This window comes from Chaetura pelagica, unplaced genomic scaffold, assembly GCF_000747805.2.
Source record: "Chaetura pelagica isolate M959 unplaced genomic scaffold, ChaPel_1.0 scaffold254, whole genome shotgun sequence".
Classification (NCBI taxonomy): Eukaryota; Metazoa; Chordata; class Aves; order Apodiformes; family Apodidae; genus Chaetura; species Chaetura pelagica.
In genome coordinates, this window is record NW_009952963.1 from 1,433,923 (window position 1) to 1,455,377 (window position 21,455).

A 21,455-nucleotide genomic window follows, 5' to 3' on the forward strand; every position below is an offset into this window, starting at 1 on the left:
TCAGCAGGATGGCATGCAGCTCAAGCACTATTCTAAGAGGAGGGCTGTGGGATTCCACATGGCAATACCTGAAGTGCTAGAATAGACTAAGAGCATCCAGCTAACTCTACAGTGCTTAATTCTCACCTCTGATGTAGCTACTCTATTGCAACTGGACAGTGACAGGAGGCAGAGGCCGCAGCTGGTCTACAGCTGTGGCTTCAGAAAACATCAAGAGATGCAGGTTCTGTGGATGCACAAACATGTGTCACTCTGCACCCTGAAACCCAGAGGAAAACCTTTTCTGTAGTGGTTCTGTCTGGGCCTTTTAGGTCATGTTCAAATTCATGTGCCTTGAGCAGCTAAAGCTCTTCCCTTCTGAGTGAGGGCTCCCCCAAAATCCATCCTCTTTTGGCAAAAAGGAAGAAGGCCTCAAGCTGCAGGAATTAACATCTCTCTTCCATACACAGTTTGGATGACTCCAGGGTTGGCCAGTTTCCAGTCATGATCCCACTGTATTGCATAAAAACCTGTAGATTGGAGAGGGCAGTGACTGGAAACTCCCCAAACACCAAAGTCACTCTGGCACTGACCTCAAGGCTTCCATGGAACGGTGCCACGAGGTTCAAAGTGGTCCTGGGAGCCCTCAGGGCTGTGCTGTAGATCCTGCCTTGGACACACAACCAACAGATCAAAAAACAAGGTAAGAACATGGACTGGTGTGGTTAGCAGGCATGAGAAAGGGTTAGAAGGTCACCTTCTGCATTAGGAGAGTTTGTACCATCAGTGAGGTGGCCAGCTGGGCCTCAGTGTTACCATGGAGCTTGCCACCCCTAAAGCCTGGCTGCTTCTGGTTTTGTTGCTGGGGCTCTTCCCCATCTGTGAGGATATTCAGAATTGAGCAGGAGCTCTGTGAACAACCAGACTAGAGGGGTGAAGCAAAACCTGACCAAAAATTCAGATTGGAGAAGCCAACAATGAAACATTAAGAGACTTTAAAAACTATCACCTGCATGAGATACACATTAAAAAAAAACACAACCCCAAAACACAGCCAAAGAAAAACCTCACAACACTGCAAGGATAAGCAGCTTCCTTCTCTAGATGAGGGGGCTCTTCCACACTCCACACCAGGGGTGTCTCACTGTGTTGACCTTCTAGCCAAGACAACCACAGAATGAGCAGGATGTGCAAATCCTCCTGAAGGACAACGCGCCTCCCAACGCCACCGTCCCTGCAGGATCCTTAGCCACAGAATGCCAGGTTGGAAGGGACCTCAAGGATCATCTGGTCCAATCTTATGCTGCTTGGCCTCCACTGCCAATGTGTCCCCGTGGCTCTGGACCAGAAGGGGCAGGCAGGCAACGGGCAGATGCTATAGCACCAGTTACAAAGTTCAATGCAGTTTTCAATGCATTAAGCCAAAAGGATTGTCAGCAAACTCGCCTTCCGTGCAAGTTTTGCCAAGAGGGTAAAGCTACATTCCAGCTGCTTCTGTCCTCATGAGGCCTTCTGCACTCACTCCTTGCCTGAACTGTAGGTCTTCTGAACTGTGGCACGGGTGAGCTCCAGGTCCTCCGGGTACCGGATTTCCAGCTCAGTGTTTGGTAGGTAGTGAATGCCAGTGAACTCTGAGAAATAGCGGCCGATGTCGGGGTGAGGGATCTCCCGAGGCTCAGAGTTGTATTCCAGGTTCTCTGTTAGGAAAGAATCAGAAAGAATCCTAGAATGGTTAAGGTTCCTCTGAGCAGGGACACCTGCCACCAGCCCAGGCTGCTCCAAGCCCCATCCAACCTGCCCTTCAACACGTCAGGGATGGGGCAGCCACAGCTTCCCTGGGCAACCTGGGCCAGTGCCTTCTTGTCCTCATGGTGAAGAATTTCTTCCTAACATCCAACCTACATCTCTCCCTTCCAGTTTTAATACGTTCCCCCTCATCCCATCCCTCCCTGCCCTTGTCCAAAGCCCCTCCCCAGCTTTCCTGGAGCCCCTTCAGGCACTGGAAGCTGCTCTAAGGTCTCCCTGGAGCCTTCTCTCCTCCAGACTGAGCACCCCCAGCTCCCTCAACCTGTCTTTACAGGAGAGTGAAGTCCCTAAGAAGAAGGTGCTTTTTCTTTCTCAGAGCACCCCACCTCCTCCTCTGCACTAAAGGATAACCTGATCAAACACAACAGTTCAGCACCACAGAAGCTCTAGCATTAGAATGCCAAGGTGACCCAAGCTGAGGGTCCCTCAGCTCCCACAGCACCTGCACTGGGAGGCAGCCCAGCAGTGCCTCACACACACTGGTGCCCTGCAGCACACCCCATATGAGGGCATTTTGCCAGATAGACTGGTAGAAACAGAAGTTGCTGAAGTCTCAAAGCCTGACTTAGGATGGGAACAAGATGGGATGCAGAGAACATCCTTCAGGAATCATTCACCTGCTTGTGAAGCTGCTCAGCTCACTCCAGAGAGCACACACACACGAGCTGCATTAATCTACACAGGCTCTTTGAAGCTTCTGTGCGGCAGCACATGCAGCCAGAACCACCAGACTTCCCACACCTCAGTGGGCTGGTGCAGTCCTTGCCAAGCACCTTTTCTGTGCACTGCACCACTGCAGGAAACAAGGTGCACTCCAGCCTGCTCTGCAGAAGTGTGGCTGAGCAGTGAGCTGTGCACCAAGGGAAGAACAGGGTGATGAAACCAGCTGGCAGGAGGGGAAAGACTTGGAGAAGCCAGATCAGCACTAGGTGGGGAGCCTGAGAAAAGTGCTGACCAGCAGTTCTGAGCCACAGATACCTGGCCCGTGCTGCTACAGAGCAAACAAAAGGAAGACAAGAGTGGACAGGCAGATCCCAGCCTCACTGTGTGAATCTGGTGCTTTGGAATTAGCTACAGCTCAGCCCACAGATTTACAGGAAGGACTCAGAATAGAGGTAGCAAGGGGGGAGGTTGAGGTTGGACATGAGGAGGAAATTCTTTGCTGTCAGGGTGGTGAGAGCCTGGCCCAGGTTGCCCGGGGAAGCTGTGGCTGCCCCCATCCCGGCAGGGTTGAAGGGCAGGGTGGATGGGGCTTGGAGCAACCTGGGCTGGTGGGAGGTGTCCCTGCCCATGGGGGTTGGAACTGGATGATCTTTAAAGTCCCTTCCAACCCAACCCATTCCATGATTCAATGACATTATGACATTATTCAATGACAAGCTGGCTGTTATTTCTGAGCTGGCCAGATCAAACTCTGCAGGCAGATTAATTGAAGATTCCCTCAGTAAAAAAACCACCATCTTCTCCCCAAAGTCAAGTCAGTCAGTTAGGAAACAGTGCCTTCCCAAATAACCTGAGGACGTATTTGAGAGTGGCTACTCAATAGGCAGCAGGATTTCAGCAAGAAAGGACAAACTCTTCCATTTTTCCCAGCAAGATCAGGACACTTGGGTGCCACAGAGATGAGAGTATCAACCTACAGCTTGGCCAACATATCCTGTGCTCTGGGACCTGCCAGCATTATATTTGTTTCTAAACAATTAGACAAAAGATCTGAGAGATGACTCAGACCCATAAGCACTGTGGACAATTATCTGATTAGATTCCACTGAGATGCACATTTAATATCAACCCACTGTACACAAGAATTTTTGGTTTTTTAAGACTCTCTGAAAGGCCAAGTGCTGCCTAATATAAGCTGAGCTGCAGCTTTCCCAGTCTCCACTTCATCTTTTTGGACTAGTGCATATCAAGTAACACAGAGGACAGTGAAAACTACCTGCACTTTAAACCTACTTTGGCAGGAGTGTCCCCTCCTGCCAAATCACCTCTTGCTCACATGTGTGGGAGCAGAAAACACTGGGGAGAAGCCCTGAGTGAAAGAGCTGAACTGCATTCTGTTCAGACTTCCCCTCCAGCAGCTTCCACATCTTAGCAAAACACAGGCAGGCTGTGCTGCTGCCCTGCCAGCTGGATGGGATGTCTCCATGTCACAGGCAGAAGAACAAACATGAGGAAAGCAATACTCTGTTTGCAGGGTACAGAGTCAGAGATGTACTTTTGGTTTTGTTTTTTTTTTCCTTTGGAACCTCAGCTTGGCACTTTGTCCTGTGTCCTAACCTCATTTTCTGACCATCAGACAATAATTTCCTTTCTTATGGCATGTTGCTTAAACAATGGGTGATGGAGATTCCTGACACCTCTTGGCACTTGTAAAGAGAAGCTCTTTTTTGCCCCATTCTTACTGGAGGTGGCACTAAAAGCCACCCTACCTGTGCTCTCTGGCATCTTGGCAGGTACAGGATCTTGATGACAGCTGCTCAGAACCAGGTCCTGAGAAGCAAAGATCCTGTTTTGAGGCCCTGCCCAAAGCACAGTTATCACTTCAAGGAGCAAGAGCTGCTAACAGAACTTCAGGCTGCAGCAAAAGTTGAATGACTTTCAAAAGCAGCAGCCCTGGTTTACACCATAAAACCAATCACATCCAAAACACATTTCTTGGACAAGAGGAGATGACACCAGAGTGGTCTTTAGTGTTCATTCCTAACAGCACTGATTTCATGGAAAGCAAACAAAGCAGGCAGGATTCAAGATCCTTTTCCTTCCTACCTTGACTTTAACAAACAGTTTATGTTTTATGCTTAAAAAGAGTGAGTCCCTCGAGCATCCCTTTCTCCTGATGTCCTTCTAGACAGACACTCATCACAGGAGACTCCTGCCCACCTTGAGCAGCATATCTGCAAGATCCATCTTCCACAAGCACGTTGTAGAAAGGCTGGTGGGGGCCATGTGGAAGGCTGTGGACGTTCATATTCCGGATCCATTCGTGCCCCATCATGCAGGCAGGATCCCAGCCATAAATCACACAGTTATAGCCATATCTAATGAATAAAAAAACCAACAAAAAAGGACTGTGAAAACTCCAGAGCCAGCTCTTTTTCCTCAAGACTAACAGAGCACAAACAGGAGAGAAGCCTCCTGGGGCTTGGCACAGGGAGGAGAGGAACAAGAGGGGAAAAAAAAACTAAGATAGATTTGTTGTGTTTATTTTGAGGTGGGGGGAAATGACTGGGAGTGACTGGATAAACAGAGAAGAACAAACAGCTGAGGACAAAGAAAAAGCAAATGTGAGCAAGAAAAGAGACTGAATGTCAGCAACTGGGAGAACAGGAAACAAGGAACAGGGAGGGGATGAGCCACCCTGCTGTGTTGTGCAATTACTTCTGTGCCCACCACACGAATGTGGGAACCCCAATTCTGAAGTCCCAGAAACAAAGCTCCATTATCTTCAGGATATTAATGGGATTAATGGTGAGGTATTGTCACTGTCACTGAAAATATGCCCCAGATGTCTTGTTGAGTCAGAGGAGTGGCCAAAGCAAGACTTCTGGCATGTCATTCTGGCCAGGAACATAAAGCCTCTGAGCAGTGCAGGAAGGGGATAATCATAGCACAGGGAAAGATCCACAACCTGTCTGAGGAATCTCACCATCTCCTTTGAAGTTGGTTCTACTCCACAGACCCTCATTAACTGATCACTGATGATTCTTAGAGCTCTGGGCTGTGGATATTTCCCCTGTGTGATGTATGACCACTCAGCCAAGTCACTACACAAGCAAACAGCAGTGAATACACTTGCTCTCCCAAAGGACAGAGCTGCTCCCATCTTTTCTGCCCAAGGGAATGGCATGGCCGTACATGCCTGGCCTTTTCCATTCCAGGTACCTCCTTGGCAGACACAACCACGTCTCATTACTGTCAGAACTTCTGCACTTGTTACAGCCCAGCCTGTTAATGAGGGAAGGTTTGGAAGGGCTCACCTCTTGTGTTTCATCACCAGCCCAATGGAGAAGCAGACCTCTCTGTGCTTCTCATCCGAGCGGTGCTTCACCTCGGGCCCCACCTCCTCCTTCCGCCGCTCGATGTGCTCCAGGGTGTGTTGAACCAAGTACCCCACAGCCCCGTGCTGGGATGGGTCCAAAGCCTGAATATGCTGCAAGATGTCCAGAACCTTTAGCAACCAAACCAAAAAAAGGACAGGGTCAGATCAGGTGTCTAGCACCCAGAGCAGTCCAGCACTCACAAAAGTCTAAGCACCCAGGCCTAGATGCCACACGAGTCCTCCTCACAGGACTGAGAACCTTTGCTCTGGCTACACACTCCTAAGCAGGTTCTTCACACCTGCTTAGGAGAAATCACCATCAGTTCTCTCCTTTTCCTTTCATAAAGCTCCCTGCTTCCAAGGAAGGGCACTGTTGAGCACAGGAACTCCTTAAAACCAACTCACACCAGCTGATCACATCACATTTCACGACCAGAGCACTAAGAGACTGTGTCAAGGCTTCTCAGAGAGCTGCTGCTAGTCTCCCACACTGGTGATTCCAGATGACTTCTGTTGTACTTGAGAACAAACACTTGAGTTTGAAAGAGCTGCTCAGTGTGTCTGTGGGACCCTGGCAGAGGAAACAGAGGGCAGCACAGAAGGAAACACAACCAACCTCTGTGAGGGTGCACCATGAAATGGTGAACAGAGAACCTGCTCAGCTCAGGATGACTAAAGATTAACTTTAAAGGTGCTCTCAAAGCAGCAAATCCTGTAGATCCAGAATACCAGCCCTCTAACACCCTCTGGCATGATACCAGAGCCTCTGCTGCCCAGTTTGTTACAGGCAGGCAATGCAAGTTGAAATATTTGGGTTTTGTTTTTTTTTCTTCTTGCTCTTACCAAAACTGTTGTCTAGACAGGTTGGGAAAGGACAGGTACATCTGTCCCACCATCAAACACCCCAAGTGCTGGGGCAATGTGAGACACTTTCAGGATATTAATGGGATTAATGGTGAGGTATTGTCACTGTCACTGAAAATATGCCCCAGATGTCTTTTGGCACGTGGCAAAAAGGATGGTATCCTTGACCACATGCTGGAAGTTTTGGTCAAGCCTAAGTTCAGAGCAGCAGCAGGGGAGGAACAGAAATCTCAGGCTGTTGAGCCTGAGCATCAGCCAAGAGGTGATGAAAATAAACTCAGAAAAAGAACAGATGAGTCATTAGGTATGAGGAGGAACACAGCCCAGGCATCTTGGCCACCTCAATTCCGTGGCTGGCATCCTAAGGATGTGAAAATCCAGGGAAATCCTACAGAAAGAGGAAGGCTCAGCACAGTGGCCAATGCTGCCAGAGATTCTTGGCATTTCCATTTACTTTTCTTTGCAAACATTTAGGACAACATTCTGTGCAGCTCTGCTTGACTTTGAAGATTCTCCACCACTTCCCATAAATCTGGCATACCTCTCTCAAATCTGGTATCTTCTGTCCTGTCAGACTCCAAGAGCTTTTCCTCTGCCTACCTATGATCCTACCCAACAACCTGGAACAACTGGATCCAATGCTGAAAACTCCCAAATTTGCACATGTTCATTGCAGCTGGCAACTGTTTGACCCCCAAAAGGCAGGCAGCTTCTCCAGCAGCCTTCTGTTTCAGACCATTTGGTGGGAAAAGCTTTGTTTTCTGCTCAGCTGTCCACCCAATTCTGCTGCCCCCTCACCCAAACCTCACTTTTGGAATTGCAGGGGCATTGCCCAACCCTGTGAGCTTCACTGAAGTTTTGGACTGGGAAGCACCTTTTTGAGCTACCTGCCTCTTCCCCAAACTGAAAGACATGGATGACAGATGAGACAACTTGTAGGACTCTGTACCTTCTTTCCCATTCACAAGGTGGCAGGACTCAAGTTTCTAATATTAAATATTTCTGTCCTTATGGTTCTTTTTGATGTTGCTTCTTCACAAGAGCCACTAATTGGCCAAGGTTCCAGAGAACAGTTTTGATCATGTTTATAGAAGATAATTTCCTACAAGTTTTCTGCTCCTTTTACATGAGTCCAGCAGCTGCTTTTATCACCACCACCACAATCTAGCCATAAACCAAAAAGAATGCTCTTATAACTCCCAGCCAGAAGTCCACAATATTGGTTGCAAGATAAACTGTCACACTTGAGCAGTAAATCATAAATTATGACTCAGACTCCAGGCTGCTCACAAGTTCCCCCCTAAGGGCAACCAAGCAAAAATCATCCTCTTTTCGCTGCTTCACACAGTAGAAATTGATTCTTTTGAAATGTGAGAACTGGTCCCATTGCATTTATTACAGCAACAACTTGTGGCAGAGTGTAATGAAAGCTGACATAGCCCAAAAATCAATAGATTTGTGTTCATGGTGCTGAGGGTATCAGAAAATACACAGCTGAGTGGTGAGGTACCTTTTCTGGCCAGATTCCCAGGTGGAAGTACAACCTAGCCTGGAGCATCAGATGCTGCACATTGTCTGGATACATGGCCAGGTACAGATCCAAGGAGTCTCTCAAGAGCTGGTAAGATTGATCAGTGCTTTCTCTGCCAGCAAAAAAGAAACCCAGTTGTAAAGCCAGCCCTTCAGCCCCTGTCCCCACTGCTCTGATGTGTCACCCATCAGGATGCTACAGGCACACTCACTAGGAGTGACTCTGGGGCTGGCTGTCACTCCTCCCATCCCACAGCCTGCCCAGATGAAAATGCTACACAGCTTGTGACTGGACTCTGCCCTCCCACTTCACTGGTGTCCTACTTGATCCAATCATGCTACAAAGAGAGTTCACTCCCCAGGTTAATTCCTTTTCAAATCTGCTTTTGTTCCTCTAGCTTAATCACACCCAACACAATCCTTTCACTCTATCATTACTGTCTATGACTAATTGGGAAAGGGGCTATCAGGGACGTTTGAAAATAAAACCAGATTTCCTACAAACCAACAGTGGTCTTGAAACTGCTCTTTTGAGCCCATGGGTTGTGCTTGTCAGATCATAACCAAGGTCCCTGCTCTTAAGGGGGACAGTCCCTAATGGCTTTTCACAAAGACCAATGTGTCCATTTTCTTGAGAGAACTACTGTTACCAAGTGTTCTTGTTTTCCTGCTGCAAGTGATTAAAAGCAACCAAGCAATGCGAAGTCACATATGGAATTTTCAAGACCCCTGGGGTGACTCAGGACAAGGGGCAATGGGCACAAGCTGGAGCACAGGAGGTTCAAACTAAACATAAGGAGAAACTTCTTTCCTGTGAGGGTGACAGAGCCCTGGGCCAGGCTGCCCAGAGAGGCTGTGGAGTCTCCTTCTCTGGAGACATTCCAAAACCCGCTGGATGTGTTCCTGTGGGATCTGCTGTAGGTGACCTTCTCTAGCAGGGGGGTTGGACTAGATGTCCAGCAGTCCCTTCCAACCCTAGCAACTCTATGACTGACACCTTTTTAAAGCACTCACTCCAACAGTGTGAAGCAGCCTTTTCAGATATGCAGCCAGGATACCCTGGGCCCATTTTTCCACAGGCCTCACAGGCCAGATGATTCCCAACTCACCGCTTGCCAAGGTTTAAGAGGTTTCCCACCATACGCTGCAAGACTTCTTTGGAAGTCACCACTCCATAGAACTCTTCTGTCACGTGGTGGCCAATGAGGTACTCACACTCCTTCACTGTCAGCTGCTTCCCCTTCCCAAAGGCATCGATGTAGGTGTAGTCAAAAATATCTGTGCTCCTAAAGAAACACCAAGGAAACCGAGTTGTCATGATGGGTCCCTAGTGAAGTCCCTTCCCTCAGCACTTTCAAGCTTGTTTGGAAAACAAGTGTCATTCATTCCTCAGCTCCCTTCTAAAAAGAGATTACCTGGCATCTTCTCTCTCCTCCCAGCTTCTTCTTTGGATAAAGGTAGATGGGAAAAGACAAAGAAACAAAGGGGACTTTTCACTCCATCATGCAGGTTCCCTCCCCAGCTTTCCTAGAGCCCCTTCAGGCACTGGAAGGTGCTCTCAGGTCTCCCTGGAGCCTTCTCTTCTCCAGGCTGAACATCCCAACTCTCCCAGCCTGTCTTCAGAGCAGAACTGCTCCAGCCCTCCCATCATCTCTGTGGCCTCCTCTGGACTCTCTCCAGAGGTTACAATACTTAACCTATGACACTGCACTGACAAGTGCAGTTTATCCTATGACACTGCACTGACAAGTGCAGCAGAGCCCACACATACAGCTCTGCAGCCCAGTGATCAATGGGCTGTACAGAGACACAACCTGGCTCTGAACTGGATTGCTGATCTCCTTCACAAAATACAGATTTCTGTAAATTCATCCTGATCTGGTCAAAGATGGATCCTGCACTGACTCAGAGAATTAAGTGAGTGCACAGAACAACAGCAAAGGTCTCTAGCAGCTGTTCTATAGGAAAGGCTACATGGAATCAGCACAATAAACAGTAAAATGCAATTTCTTCTTATTATTATTTAAGAAACTAAGAGAACCATTACCTCATGGTCACTATTATTTCACACTCAGGCAATCTGTTCTCATTCACCAGAGTTTTGGGAAAACTTACTTTAGAAGTCTGATCTTTCCTTCTGGAGAATTACAGATGGAAAAGAACTCCACCTTCTGGAATAGGTTTAGAGCTGTAAATGTTTTATGGCTTTTATCACTGTGGACACAACTTCAAAATCCACTTACCCTTCTTTTCCTTGGCACCATCTCAGCAGAAAATGGCTTGGGAAGTTGACTGGCTCAAGTTTGACTCCCAGCTGCCTGGCAATTGTTAAATAAAGCACAGACAAACTGATGGGAATTCCTGTCCTGCGGATCAAAACCTGGAGGATAAAGATGTGATGAAGATGTGGGATATTAAAAAAAAAACCCACATAACCCCAAGGTTTGATTTCTTTCGTCCAACACACACGTACCTGGTGAATGTAGGAATTCAGGGAGTTGTAGTAATCCAGCTCATTTCCTTTGTATTTTAGCTGCTCATAGAGGACACAATTCATAGCATCAAGTACCTGCCTCTGAAGCTCCACTTCTGGAATCAAGACCTCTCCTAAAAAAAACATGTAATGAAATAAACACCAAGAAAACAAACATACTTCACCTTTTTGCAATGAATCTTACATCAAAATTCTTTAGATGGGACTGAGTAAAAAGAAGATTCATCTCCATTCCAGACTCCAGAGATTTGACCAGGCAGGGGAAGTGTTTTCATTGCTTGAAAGTCCCAGCTTGGCTGCTCCAGACCCACAGATACTCAGACTGCTCACTCTCTCTTGGAGAGGCAGCATATGTGAGATAGTGCTTATAAAAAACCAGGACCTTTGGAGATATCAAAGCAGTGACCTTTTTATTGCTGCTGGCTTTGAGTCTTGAAGAGAAAAAGAGGTCAATCCCCTCTCCCACAGCTGTGCTACAGATATCAGGGCTACTCAAGACTTCAGGGAAAAATTGCAAAACAAGATAAAAAACCCTCCCAATCATTTTTGCTTAGACAGCATCAGATGGACACACAACCCTGGGCTTTTTTTTTTTACCCTGTAGCTGAACAAGCAGCTGTTTCCTGAGTGAAGCAAATGTGAGAATATGCTTGACAGGGGATAGAGAACAACAGCTTCTTAAGCTGCAATAATTCATGGAATTGTTTTGGTTGGAAAAGACCCTTACGACTGCTCACCCAGCACTGCCAGGTCCACCACTAAACCATGTCCCTCAGCACCACATCTACATGGCTTTGAAATCCCTCCAAGGGTGGTGACTCCACCACTGCCCTGGGCAGCCTGGGCCAGGACCTGACAACCCCTTCCAGGAGGAAATTCTCCCTAACACCTACAGAATCATTTTGGTTGGAAAAGACCTTTAAGATCATACAGTAACAGAGTCACACTGGTTTTAAGATGCATTTTACCAATTAACCCACACATGCCCTGCAAAAAGGCAGCCCTGGTTTAACCAGAGCAGCTTTGAGCTGGCAATTCCTTCACTCTCCAAACCCCACCAGATCAAGGTAGGCTGGGATATATTTGAATGCCCTGACTCAACTTCCCTTTGGCATCTTCAGTTACCAAGTGGCACTCGTGGATTTCCACATGGAGCTGGGAGTAAAATCAACAGCTGCTTCACCTTTTCTACAGACTTGCAGGAATGCTCTGCAGGAAAACATGTTTCTGTACAGTACCTGCCTTGGAAGCCAAGCTGGGGTGCCTTGGGTTTTTCGTCCGCAGGACTTTGCGCACTTTATCCGTGATATCATCCACCTGTGCCTGGACACTTTTTAAGCAGATGTCTGAGAGTGGGTTGCAGTATTGGTCAATTAAAACAGCCCCTGGAAAAAACAAACTATATAAGAAACAGGACTTGAGTTTGATTTTTGTTTTGCTTGGGTTTGCCTTGCTCTAAATTCCGGGCATGCAGGAAGCAATCGCAGCCGAACACAAGAGCCTCCCTTCTAATATCTGCAGTCACAGATTGGATTTATCCCAGAAAATGCAAAGAATAAGCTGACATGAAAACTGCCAGGCAAATTCAGCATTCCCCTCTACACCATCTCGAAAGGGATGTACATTCAGCAGGTATTGGACCAGGCTCAACCAGTCATACTGCATCTCCTGGCACCCTCCCAACTGGTGAAGTTTTTTACTCTGAGCCCGAAACTATCTCAGCCTCACTTCTGCTTCAGGTTTCTTCCTGCCTTATACTCCAGGGCTTTCATTCTTGCTCATCATTCCCCTTTCTGCTACATTCACTGCACAGCTTCAACAAGACAAAGCCCCAGCACAACAGTCTCTGAACTGCAACTGCTCCCAGGCCTGCAGCCTGCTCCTTGCCCTCATCTGAGAAGCTCTTAGGAAAGGAGATAGGGAGCTGACTCAAAATTCCATCAGTTGGTCTGTTAGGGCCACAATTAAAATGCTTCTGCAATGCCTGCTGATGAGGATGCTGAACTCAACATGATGTTTAAGATTCAAATGCAAGTGTCTGAACGTTTTCTCTGGTGCTTTTCAGCTCATCTGTGCATGGACAATTACTCACTCCCATTGGCAGGAGCCAAAAGTTACCCTGACATCCTGATGCAACGCTGGGCAACTACTGCAAGGGTTTCAAAACCACAAACTTCATTCTCAGTTGTTGGCCAAGCTGAATGATAGGCAAGCAAGGTTCTCTCCAGGTAAAACAAGCATGGAGAGCTGTCCTGAGGTGCTCTATATGGGATTTCTGCCAGACTCACCCTCCAGAAACGACTGCCGGTCGGTCGGACGCTGCAGATACTCCTTCAGATTTTTCAAAATATTCTGTTGCCGTAGGAAATACAGGATTTTCTTGGCATAGTACTTCCAGGTGAGGCCTTTCCTGCATATTTCAACACAAAAAAAAATAGTAGTATTGCCCTAAACCAGGCACTTTCAGGGTGAATATTTAATTTTTCCAGGGAATACAGATTTACTGCTTAGACTCAAACCATCGAATCATCACAGAATCACAGAACGTGCTGAGTTGGAAGGGACCCAACAGGATCATCAAGTTCAGCTCCTGTCCCTGTGTAGGGCACCCCAAGAATCACACCACATGCCCAAGAGCATCATCCAAACACTTCTTGGGACAACAACGTGCCCTTGTGGCCAAGAAGGCCAATGGAATCCTGGGGTGTATCAGGAGGAAAGTCTCCAGCAGGTCACAGGAGGTTCTCCTCCCACTCTACTCGGCCCTGGTGAGTTCCCACTTGGAGTCTTGTGTCCAGTTCTGGGCTCCCCAGTTCCAGAGGGACAGGGATCTACTGGAGAGAGTCCAATGGAGGCCACGAGGATGATGAAGGGACTGGAACACCTGCCTGATAAGGAAAGGCTGAGAGACCTGGGGCTGTTCAGTCTGGAGAGGAGAAGACTGAGGGGGGATCTAATGAATGTCCATAAATACATGAGGGCATCAAGAAGGCAGGACAAGCTCTTGTCACTTGTGCCCTGGGACAGGACGGGGCAATGGATTCAAACTGGAGCCCAGGAAGTTCCACCTCAACATGAGGAGAAACTTCTTTGCTGTGAGGGTGACAGAGCCCTGGGACAGGCTGCTCAGACCTGCCTGGATGCCCTTCTGAGGGAGTTGATTCTTGAACTCAGGCAGGCTTGGCGCTGTGACCAGCTCCCTGGGGAGCTTGTTCCAGTGCTCAACCACAAAAAAACCTATTGGTTTTCTAGACAAAACCATCATGGCCACAAAAAGATAAATGCTAAGAAGAAACTCAACAACACAATACCACAACCCAAGACACCTGCAAAATGTTGCTCCTGTCACCTCTGGTTTTTATCCTATCACCAGGTATTAATTTTGAGATGACACAGTATCCCAGGAAAGAACACAGATCCAAACGAAAGCAGTTCAGGAATATCTGATTACATTTTATTGATAAAACATTAGCCTCAGTCTGACTGGATCCTCTCAGCATGAAACATAAATTGATGAGGGATATGAATGCAGGTTCAATAGCATACAGACTAAAAAACCTAAAGTCCCCAGAGGAAAAATATCTTCTGAAATAACAAGTGAAGGCAGAGGGCCCAAGAAGAGAGCTGGCTATTATCCAGAAATACCTGAAATATGACATTCAAATCCCAGGAATCCAAGCAAGCTCTGGCCTTTAGCAATGGGTTCCCCAGTGCCTCACTGAGCACTTTTACACCACTTAGGGATGGCACAAAGCCCTGGCCCTCCTAAAAAACCCAAAGGGAAAATTCTCCTGATTTCCAGGCTCTGCCTTTCCATGTCTTTAAAACAAGTCCAGGTTCCTTTTTCAGAAATAAAACACCTCAACCCTGCTGTCATTTCCTCTCCTCCAGATTGCAGGTCACATCAGCCTTCTCCATCCTACTAGACAGGAGAACAATCAAACCTCATAACACTTTATCCTCTTCCAATCAACTGGGGTGCTCAATAGGGACAACTGCTTTATTGGGATATCTTCCAGGGAAATGATTTAGCCTAATGCTCCTGAATAGCAATGACTGCAGCTTAATCAGGGTGCAATTAGCATCAATTCTGCTTTATGGGGAGGCATTTGGCCAGTGCAAAGGCTGAAAAGCTTTTTAACCAGTTGTCAAATGAGAGATGCTGAGTCCCAGTTCAAATAGAGAAGGTAATAAAACAGACCTGCCTGGATGCCCTTCTGAGGGAGTTGATTCTTGAACTCAGGCAGGCTTGGCGCTGTGACCAGCTCCCTGGGGAGCTTGTTCCAGTGCTCAACCACAAAAAAAACTATTGGTTTTCTAGACAAAACCATCATGGCCACAAAAAGATAAATGCTAAGAAGAAACTCAACAACACAATACCACAACCCAAGACACCTGCAAAATGTTGCTCCTGTCACCTCTGGTTTTTATCCTATCACCAGGTATTAATTTTGAGATGACACAGTATCCCAGGAAAGAACACAGATCCAAACGAAAGCAGTTCAGGAATATCTGATTACATTTTATTGATAAACCATTAGCCTCAGTCTGACTGGATCCTCTCAGCATGAAACATAAATTGATGAGGGATATGAATGCAGGTTCAATAGCATACAGACTAAAAAACCTAAAGTCCCCAGAGGAAAAATATCTTCTGAAATAACAAGTGAAGGCAGAGGGCCCAAGAAGAGAGCTGGCTATTATCCAGAAATACCTGAAATATGACATTCAAATCCCAGGAATCCAAGCAAGCTCTGGCCTTTAGCAATGGGTTCCCCAGTGCCTCACTGAGCACTTTTACACCACTTAGGGATGGCACAAAGCCCTGGCCCTCCTAAAAAACCCAAAGGGAAAATTCTCCTGATTTCCAGGCTCTGCCTTTCCATGTCTTTAAAACAAGTCCAGGTTCCTTTTTCAGAAATAAAACACCTCAACCCTGCTGTCATTTCCTCTCCTCCAGATTGCAGGTCACATCAGCCTTCTCCATCCTACTAGACAGGAGAACAATCAAACCTCATAACACTTTATCCTCTTCCAATCAACTGGGGTGCTCAATAGGGACAACTGCTTTATTGGGATATCTTCCAGGGAAATGATTTAGCCTAATGCTCCTGAATAGCAATGACTGCAGCTTAATCAGGGTGCAATTAGCATCAATTCTGCTTTATGGGGAGGCATTTGGCCAGTGCAAAGGCTGAAAAGCTTTTTAACCAGTTGTCAAATGAGAGATGCTGAGTCCCAGTTCAAATAGAGAAGGTAATAAAATGGATGTGAAAAAGCAAATATGAAGTGATTGCCATTCCAGTTATGTTTTCCCAAGCTCTACTAACAGCCCCTTTAATCAAGGCTATTAGTCTCCATCAAGAGCCATCTTTTACTGCTCTGTACCACAGCAAAACCAGCATGGTTTTTATGTCCCCAGCAGAAAAACCTTCAAGTAAAGCAGTGACTTATTCATCTTCCCCAGTGTCAACCATGGTGATGAGAATACCCAGGCAGATGCAAACCCAAAGGTTTATTCACCTGCCTGGCATTCCACCTTTCTGATTAATTTCCAGAACTGCAGGTTTTGCCATTATTTGGGGCTACTAAAAGAGAAGGAAAAACCCCTGTATTTCCAAAATACAGGGTGGCAATCCCCAGAGTATCCCTGTTTCCCTCCAAATTAGGAAAAACCCATCATGATGAGAAGAACTCCTTAAGCCAAAACTACCACAGAGGCTCCACGTGACATGTCAGGGGAGATATTCTGAACTGGCATGGAAACAAGCAACAACACAAAGCCAGAGTAACTTCCTTGTGTGGATTAGTTTTCATTGTTTCTTCTGGGAATATGAAAGTTGTCCTGAAATTACACACACCACAATAATTTCCAGCTTTAGGAAGCCTGGTGGTATTGTTTTATGAGAGTGACAGAAGGAGAGAGGCTGAGGTCAGGCATTCACCACAGTACCATTCTCCTTTAACTGGTGAAAGGGGAAAAATCCCTCCCATTCCAACCCCTCTCTTCCTTACCTTCCTTCCATGTTAAGGATACACATCAGCTCATCCTCAAAAAAATGACTTGGGCACCCAAGAGTCTCAATGTCACTGAATCCATCACATGGGACCTGTCAAACCAGACAAGGAATCACACAGAGCACAACAGATTCTTTCCAAAATAACATCATTTCATAAGTCTCAAAACCAATTTAGTTCCATTTTTTAACATTTCAGTAAGACCTTCAAGTCCACCTCACCAAGTACTCATAGTCTCCACTCCAATCTTTTTTAAGCTTTGAATGAATTCTAAGAAATCTTTTTGTTTTCAAGCTTTTCAGCCTAGGACACAGGCAGAGTAAGGGATTCCCACTGTACTGAACCTCAGCAGGCACCCTGCAGGACCTAGTGGGACCGGGCTGGAATTCTCTTCCCTCAATCCTAAGCAGAGAATGAAGCTGCAGTTTCTAGTCCCACAGGAGATGGGACTAATTATTAGGCCTTTGGGTATTACTGAATGGTTGGAAAGAACCTTAAAGATCATCTAGTTCCAACTCCCTGCATGGGCAGTGACACATCCCAACGGGGCAGGTTGGATGGGGCTTGGAGCAACCTGGGCTCCAAGGGATGGGGGAGCCACAGCTTCACATGGCGAGGGCCAGGCTCTCACCACCCTCACACCAAACAATTTCCTCCTCGATTTAATCTCAATCTCCCCTCTTCCAGTTTTAATCCCTTCCCCCTTATCCTCTCCCTCCCTGCCCTTGTCCCAAGTCCCTCCCCAGCTTTCCTGGAGCCCCTTCAGGCACTGGAAGCTGCTCTAAGGTCTCCCTGGAGCCTTCTCTTCTCCAGGCTGAACACCTCAGCTCTCCCAGCCTGTCTTCATAGGAGGAATTTGGGAGCCTCTGCCTCCAGTTAATGCCCCGACACTCATTTCTCCATGGTCAAATGTCCATCTGCTGGAGCCACAGCAGAAGAGTTCAAAGAGAACAGCTAAGAGATCCACATCTCCAAATACTCTGTTGGCCCCACAGGCCTCTTCCTCTAGGGGTGAAAACCAAGATGGCAACCCCTGCTTAAAAGCAGGTAAGATGATTTCATCACAGGATCATACATCTTAGATGAATTCTCTACTGGACCACAACAGATTTACAAAGGAGCCACAGAGGAGTGGTTGGTTAGTGGCCTCTTGTGTAAACCTTCTGATTCAGTCCAAGTTGTGGGCAGCTCATTCCACAGAGTATCAGGTTGAACCCAATTTTGCAACTGGTCCAAACCCCCAGCCAGCAACTAAGCAAACAAGACAATGAAGTAACTATTGTTCCAGAGTCTGGAAAAGTCCACTTTCACCTTTTTCATACTGAATGCTAAAGAATCTTAGTGTCTTGGTTGGGTAAAGAATTTAAATAATCTGCTTTCCAATTCAGGGAACCTGCTGTGCCTTGGTCCTGTTTTCAAATGACTTCTGACAGCTCAGCATGCACCCTTGTGCAAGGTCTGCAGGGAGATAAAATTCCCAGGTCATGGTTGTGTCCACAAACTATGGGTCCTTCAGAGTTCCCAGAGCCAGGTCTGAACCTGCAGCAATAGCAAAGAGCTCCTGAAGCTGCAGCAGCTGCATGTGAGTGTGGCCTGGACTCCAGGCACCTTTGGTCTGTCTCTGTCCTTTTGGCTGGTGACCTAGCATTGTCACCAAGTGAGGAAATGGGCATTTTCTGCCTGTGAGATTGAAAGAACGTGGAGAGGAAAGACAAACTAACAAGAAGTACTAACCAAGCAGCCAGGCTGTTGCACACACACACAGAAGATGACTTACATGTTCTGAGAAGAACCTCTTGGAGAAGGAAGCTACAATCCTCTGGGCCTCCAGCCCAGCATTGTGCCGTGCTTTGTACTCCTCCAGCCAGCTGACACTGTCTGTGTGGCTGTAGTACTTCAGCAGGGATGGCCACCTGTGCAACAGGACACCAGTGAGCAGGGTCGTTAAGAGCTTCAACACCTCCCAGAACATCCACAGCTGAAACGTGTTGCTTATGGCAACCATGTGATGTGAGGGGCTGAGACAATGCCAAGGGATGGCACTGTCTGAAACCATAGGATCATGGAATGGTTTGGGTGGGAAGGGACCTTAAAGATCATCCAGCCCCAACCCCCCTGCATGGGCAGGGACACTTCCCACCAGCCCAGGCTGCTCCAAGCCCCATCCCACCTGCCCTTCAACACTGCCAGGGATGGGGCAGCCACAGCTTCCCTAGGCAACCTGGGCCAGGCTCTCACCACTCTCACAACAAAGAATTTCTTCCTAAGATTTCATCTCAACTTCCCCTCTTTCAGCTTTAAACTGTTCCCCTCATGCCATCCCTCCCTGCCCTTGTCCCAGGTCCCTCCCCAGCTTTCCTGGAGCCCCTTCAGGCACTGGAAGCTGCTCTAAGGTCTCCCTGGAGCCTTCTCTTCTCCAGCCTGAACACCCCAACTCTCCCAGCCTGGCTCCAGAGCAGAGCTGCTCCAGCCCTCCCATCATCTCCGTGGCCTTCCCTGGCCTCACTCCAGGAGCTCCATATAATTGTATAAATTAATTCAATGACTGACTCAGGCATCAAAGCATAAATGCAGCTGATTTCATCTGTGTATTAATGGTTATTTAAAAGGAAACTCTCCCAAGGCCTAGTGGGAAACCTTCAAAAGGTTCATACTCCAGATATTTCAACATTTGAATATCCTAAACACTTCTGAGATTTCCTCTAGAGCTTTGCAAGATAAACACCAGGATCACATTACTAGGAGAGATGGAGAGGTTTTTTTAATTAAAAAAAAAAACCAAAACAAGCAACAACCCAACAAACTTGACATTCTGAAGCTGTGTCACATTTGAGCTCATGTCATCTACCAGAATGAGACTCCATTGTCCTGTGTTCTGCCTGCTACCTCATGGGCCTAATTAAAAGGATGCACAAAGCTGGTGGCATCACCTACTGGAGGAAAACAGGGAATTCTGAAATCAAATTGTGACAGCCAGGTGCTTCTGCAGTTCATTTTTAATCCCAGGAAGAACTATTGAAACACCCCACACACCTTTCTTGTTAGACAAAGCTGTACTTGGCCTTTCCTGAGTCTAAAAGTCCAAAAGCTAAACCATTCCACAGCTGGTTAAGAAGTGGTTCAAGGTCCAACTGAAAACACAACTCCTGGTGATGTTTTGGGAGGTATCAGCAGCAACACCTTTCCCAGGAAAAAGTGTTTGTGCTGCCACAATTGTGCAAATACTTGCCTGCCAGCACAGCAATATTTGTGAGTGTTCTGAGTATCCAGAGATTATTTGTGTATGAAATGCAAAAAAAGAATCAGTGCAGATGGAAATATTACTGAAAAGAAAGCTGAGAGAAGGGCCTCTTGCCACTTCCAAGGGGATTTTACTTCACATTTTGCAGCTCTCTTGGTAATGACTGGTTTTTACAAACTATTTTCCTTCAGCTCCATGAATTCTTTAGGATCTTTTCAGGTTACACACATATATATATCTAATTTAATATATCTACATATTTTTAGGTCTAGAGAGCCACCCAAATGTTTCAATCACTGCTTCAGTGTATCAATAATTAACAAGTGACCAAAAGGCAGAGTTGTGTCTGTCCACACCTGGAAGGTATTTTACTCCCAGTTAATAATAAAACCAGTCACAAAACAAACTGATAGACTAACCAAATCACTTCATATTCCATTACAGCCTCTCTCCTGCTGGATCCCTGGCCATTCATCTACTGCTGAATTGCAGCCACCTCGTAAGAACAATGACAATCATTTATTTTAGGGTGAGAGAGAATGATTTCTGGGGTTGAAACTATATTGAAAATGTTAGGAAGATAAAAAGTGCAATTCCTCAGGATGGAATCCAGCCAGAATGACAAGGTCAACCTGCAAACTCCTGCCAAGAGTTCTATTATCAAAGGCAGAGGAGGAGAGCTGCATGTGCTAATCACCCACCACATTCAATTTCAGCTGCTGGATCTCAACCATTTTTAAACTTTCAGGTTTGCTTCAGAAATTAAGAGGCACTGAATTGGTGATAGGATCTGGCCAGCCACCCCAAGCTTGGGTGAATGGGGGGGGAGTTGGAATTGTTCAGTAGCCTTTTTTTACCCATGAAAAGAGAATAATCCCCTCATTTGAGCCATGCTAAATTTTAGAAGCCAACTGGCAATTAAGAGAAAGCAATATTGCTGCTTTTCCTGTGCCAAAATGCAGACAAAACCAGGTAGCAGATAAACATGACCTACTCTGGTGGCCCCAGTAAAGGAGCAGTGGTGTTCCTGGAACTGCTAAAACCACCATGACATAAACAATATGAGCAATAACACTTTGATGCTTTATTCCTGGCTAAAACATTTCAAATTTCATGGGTCACAACACAGCTATGCCCTCATCAGGGCCTTTGGGGGGAAATTAAACCCACAAGCTGTAAAATTCAGTCCAAAGGATTGAAATTGGAAATAGCTCTCCTGAAAGCACTACCCTTCTTTGCTGCAAAGCATCAGGCCTGGGACAGGACAGGTCTTGGCAATGGTTTTGGAAGCTGCTGGCTAACAGTGCCCACCTCAGTGGGATAAGGGGGTCAATCCACAGCCCCAGTGTGATTGTGGCACTGTCAGATCCCAGGCTGGACCTGAGGAACCAAGGTAAACCAAGTGTCTGGCTATTGGAAAGGGCTGCAGAGATGGATCTCCTGAGAGATGGATCTCCTCTGAGCAAGGGGCTGCCTCTGAG

The 21,455-nt window shown here is 46.8% G+C and overlaps 1 protein-coding gene across 1 annotated transcript; it reads right to left on the minus strand.

Moving 5' to 3' along the window:
- Window positions 1–1,288: 1,288 nt before the first annotated feature.
- On the minus strand, window positions 1,289–20,660 carry FBXO21 (F-box protein 21). Its single transcript, XM_009995675.1, has 12 exons — window positions 20,566–20,660; window positions 18,511–18,646; window positions 16,731–16,825; window positions 13,004–13,125; window positions 11,954–12,100; window positions 10,695–10,828; window positions 10,465–10,601; window positions 9,331–9,507; window positions 8,202–8,334; window positions 5,766–5,956; window positions 4,669–4,826; window positions 1,289–1,676 (listed from the first exon to the last, which is right to left on the minus strand). The coding sequence occupies exons 1-12, from the start codon at window positions 20,658–20,660 to the stop codon at window positions 1,498–1,500; spliced, it is 1,704 nt and encodes a 567-aa protein (XP_009993977.1). The 3' UTR covers window positions 1,289–1,497.
- Between the last annotated feature and the right edge of the window lie 795 nt (window positions 20,661–21,455).

Excerpts from the sequence above, each read along its gene's own strand:
- FBXO21 (XM_009995675.1), bottom strand. The coding sequence starts at position 20,660 with ATGCAGCTCTCCTCCTCTGCCTTTGATAATAGAACTCTTGGCAGGAGT. Across the intron at positions 5,957-8,201 it reads TGGGAATCTGGCCAGAAAAG|GTTCTGGACATCTTGCAGCA; the intron begins GTACCTCACCAC and ends TGGTTGCTAAAG. Across the intron at positions 1,677-4,668 it reads TTGCAGATATGCTGCTCAAG|AGAACCTGGAATACAACTCT; the intron begins GTGGGCAGGAGT and ends CTTTCCTAACAG.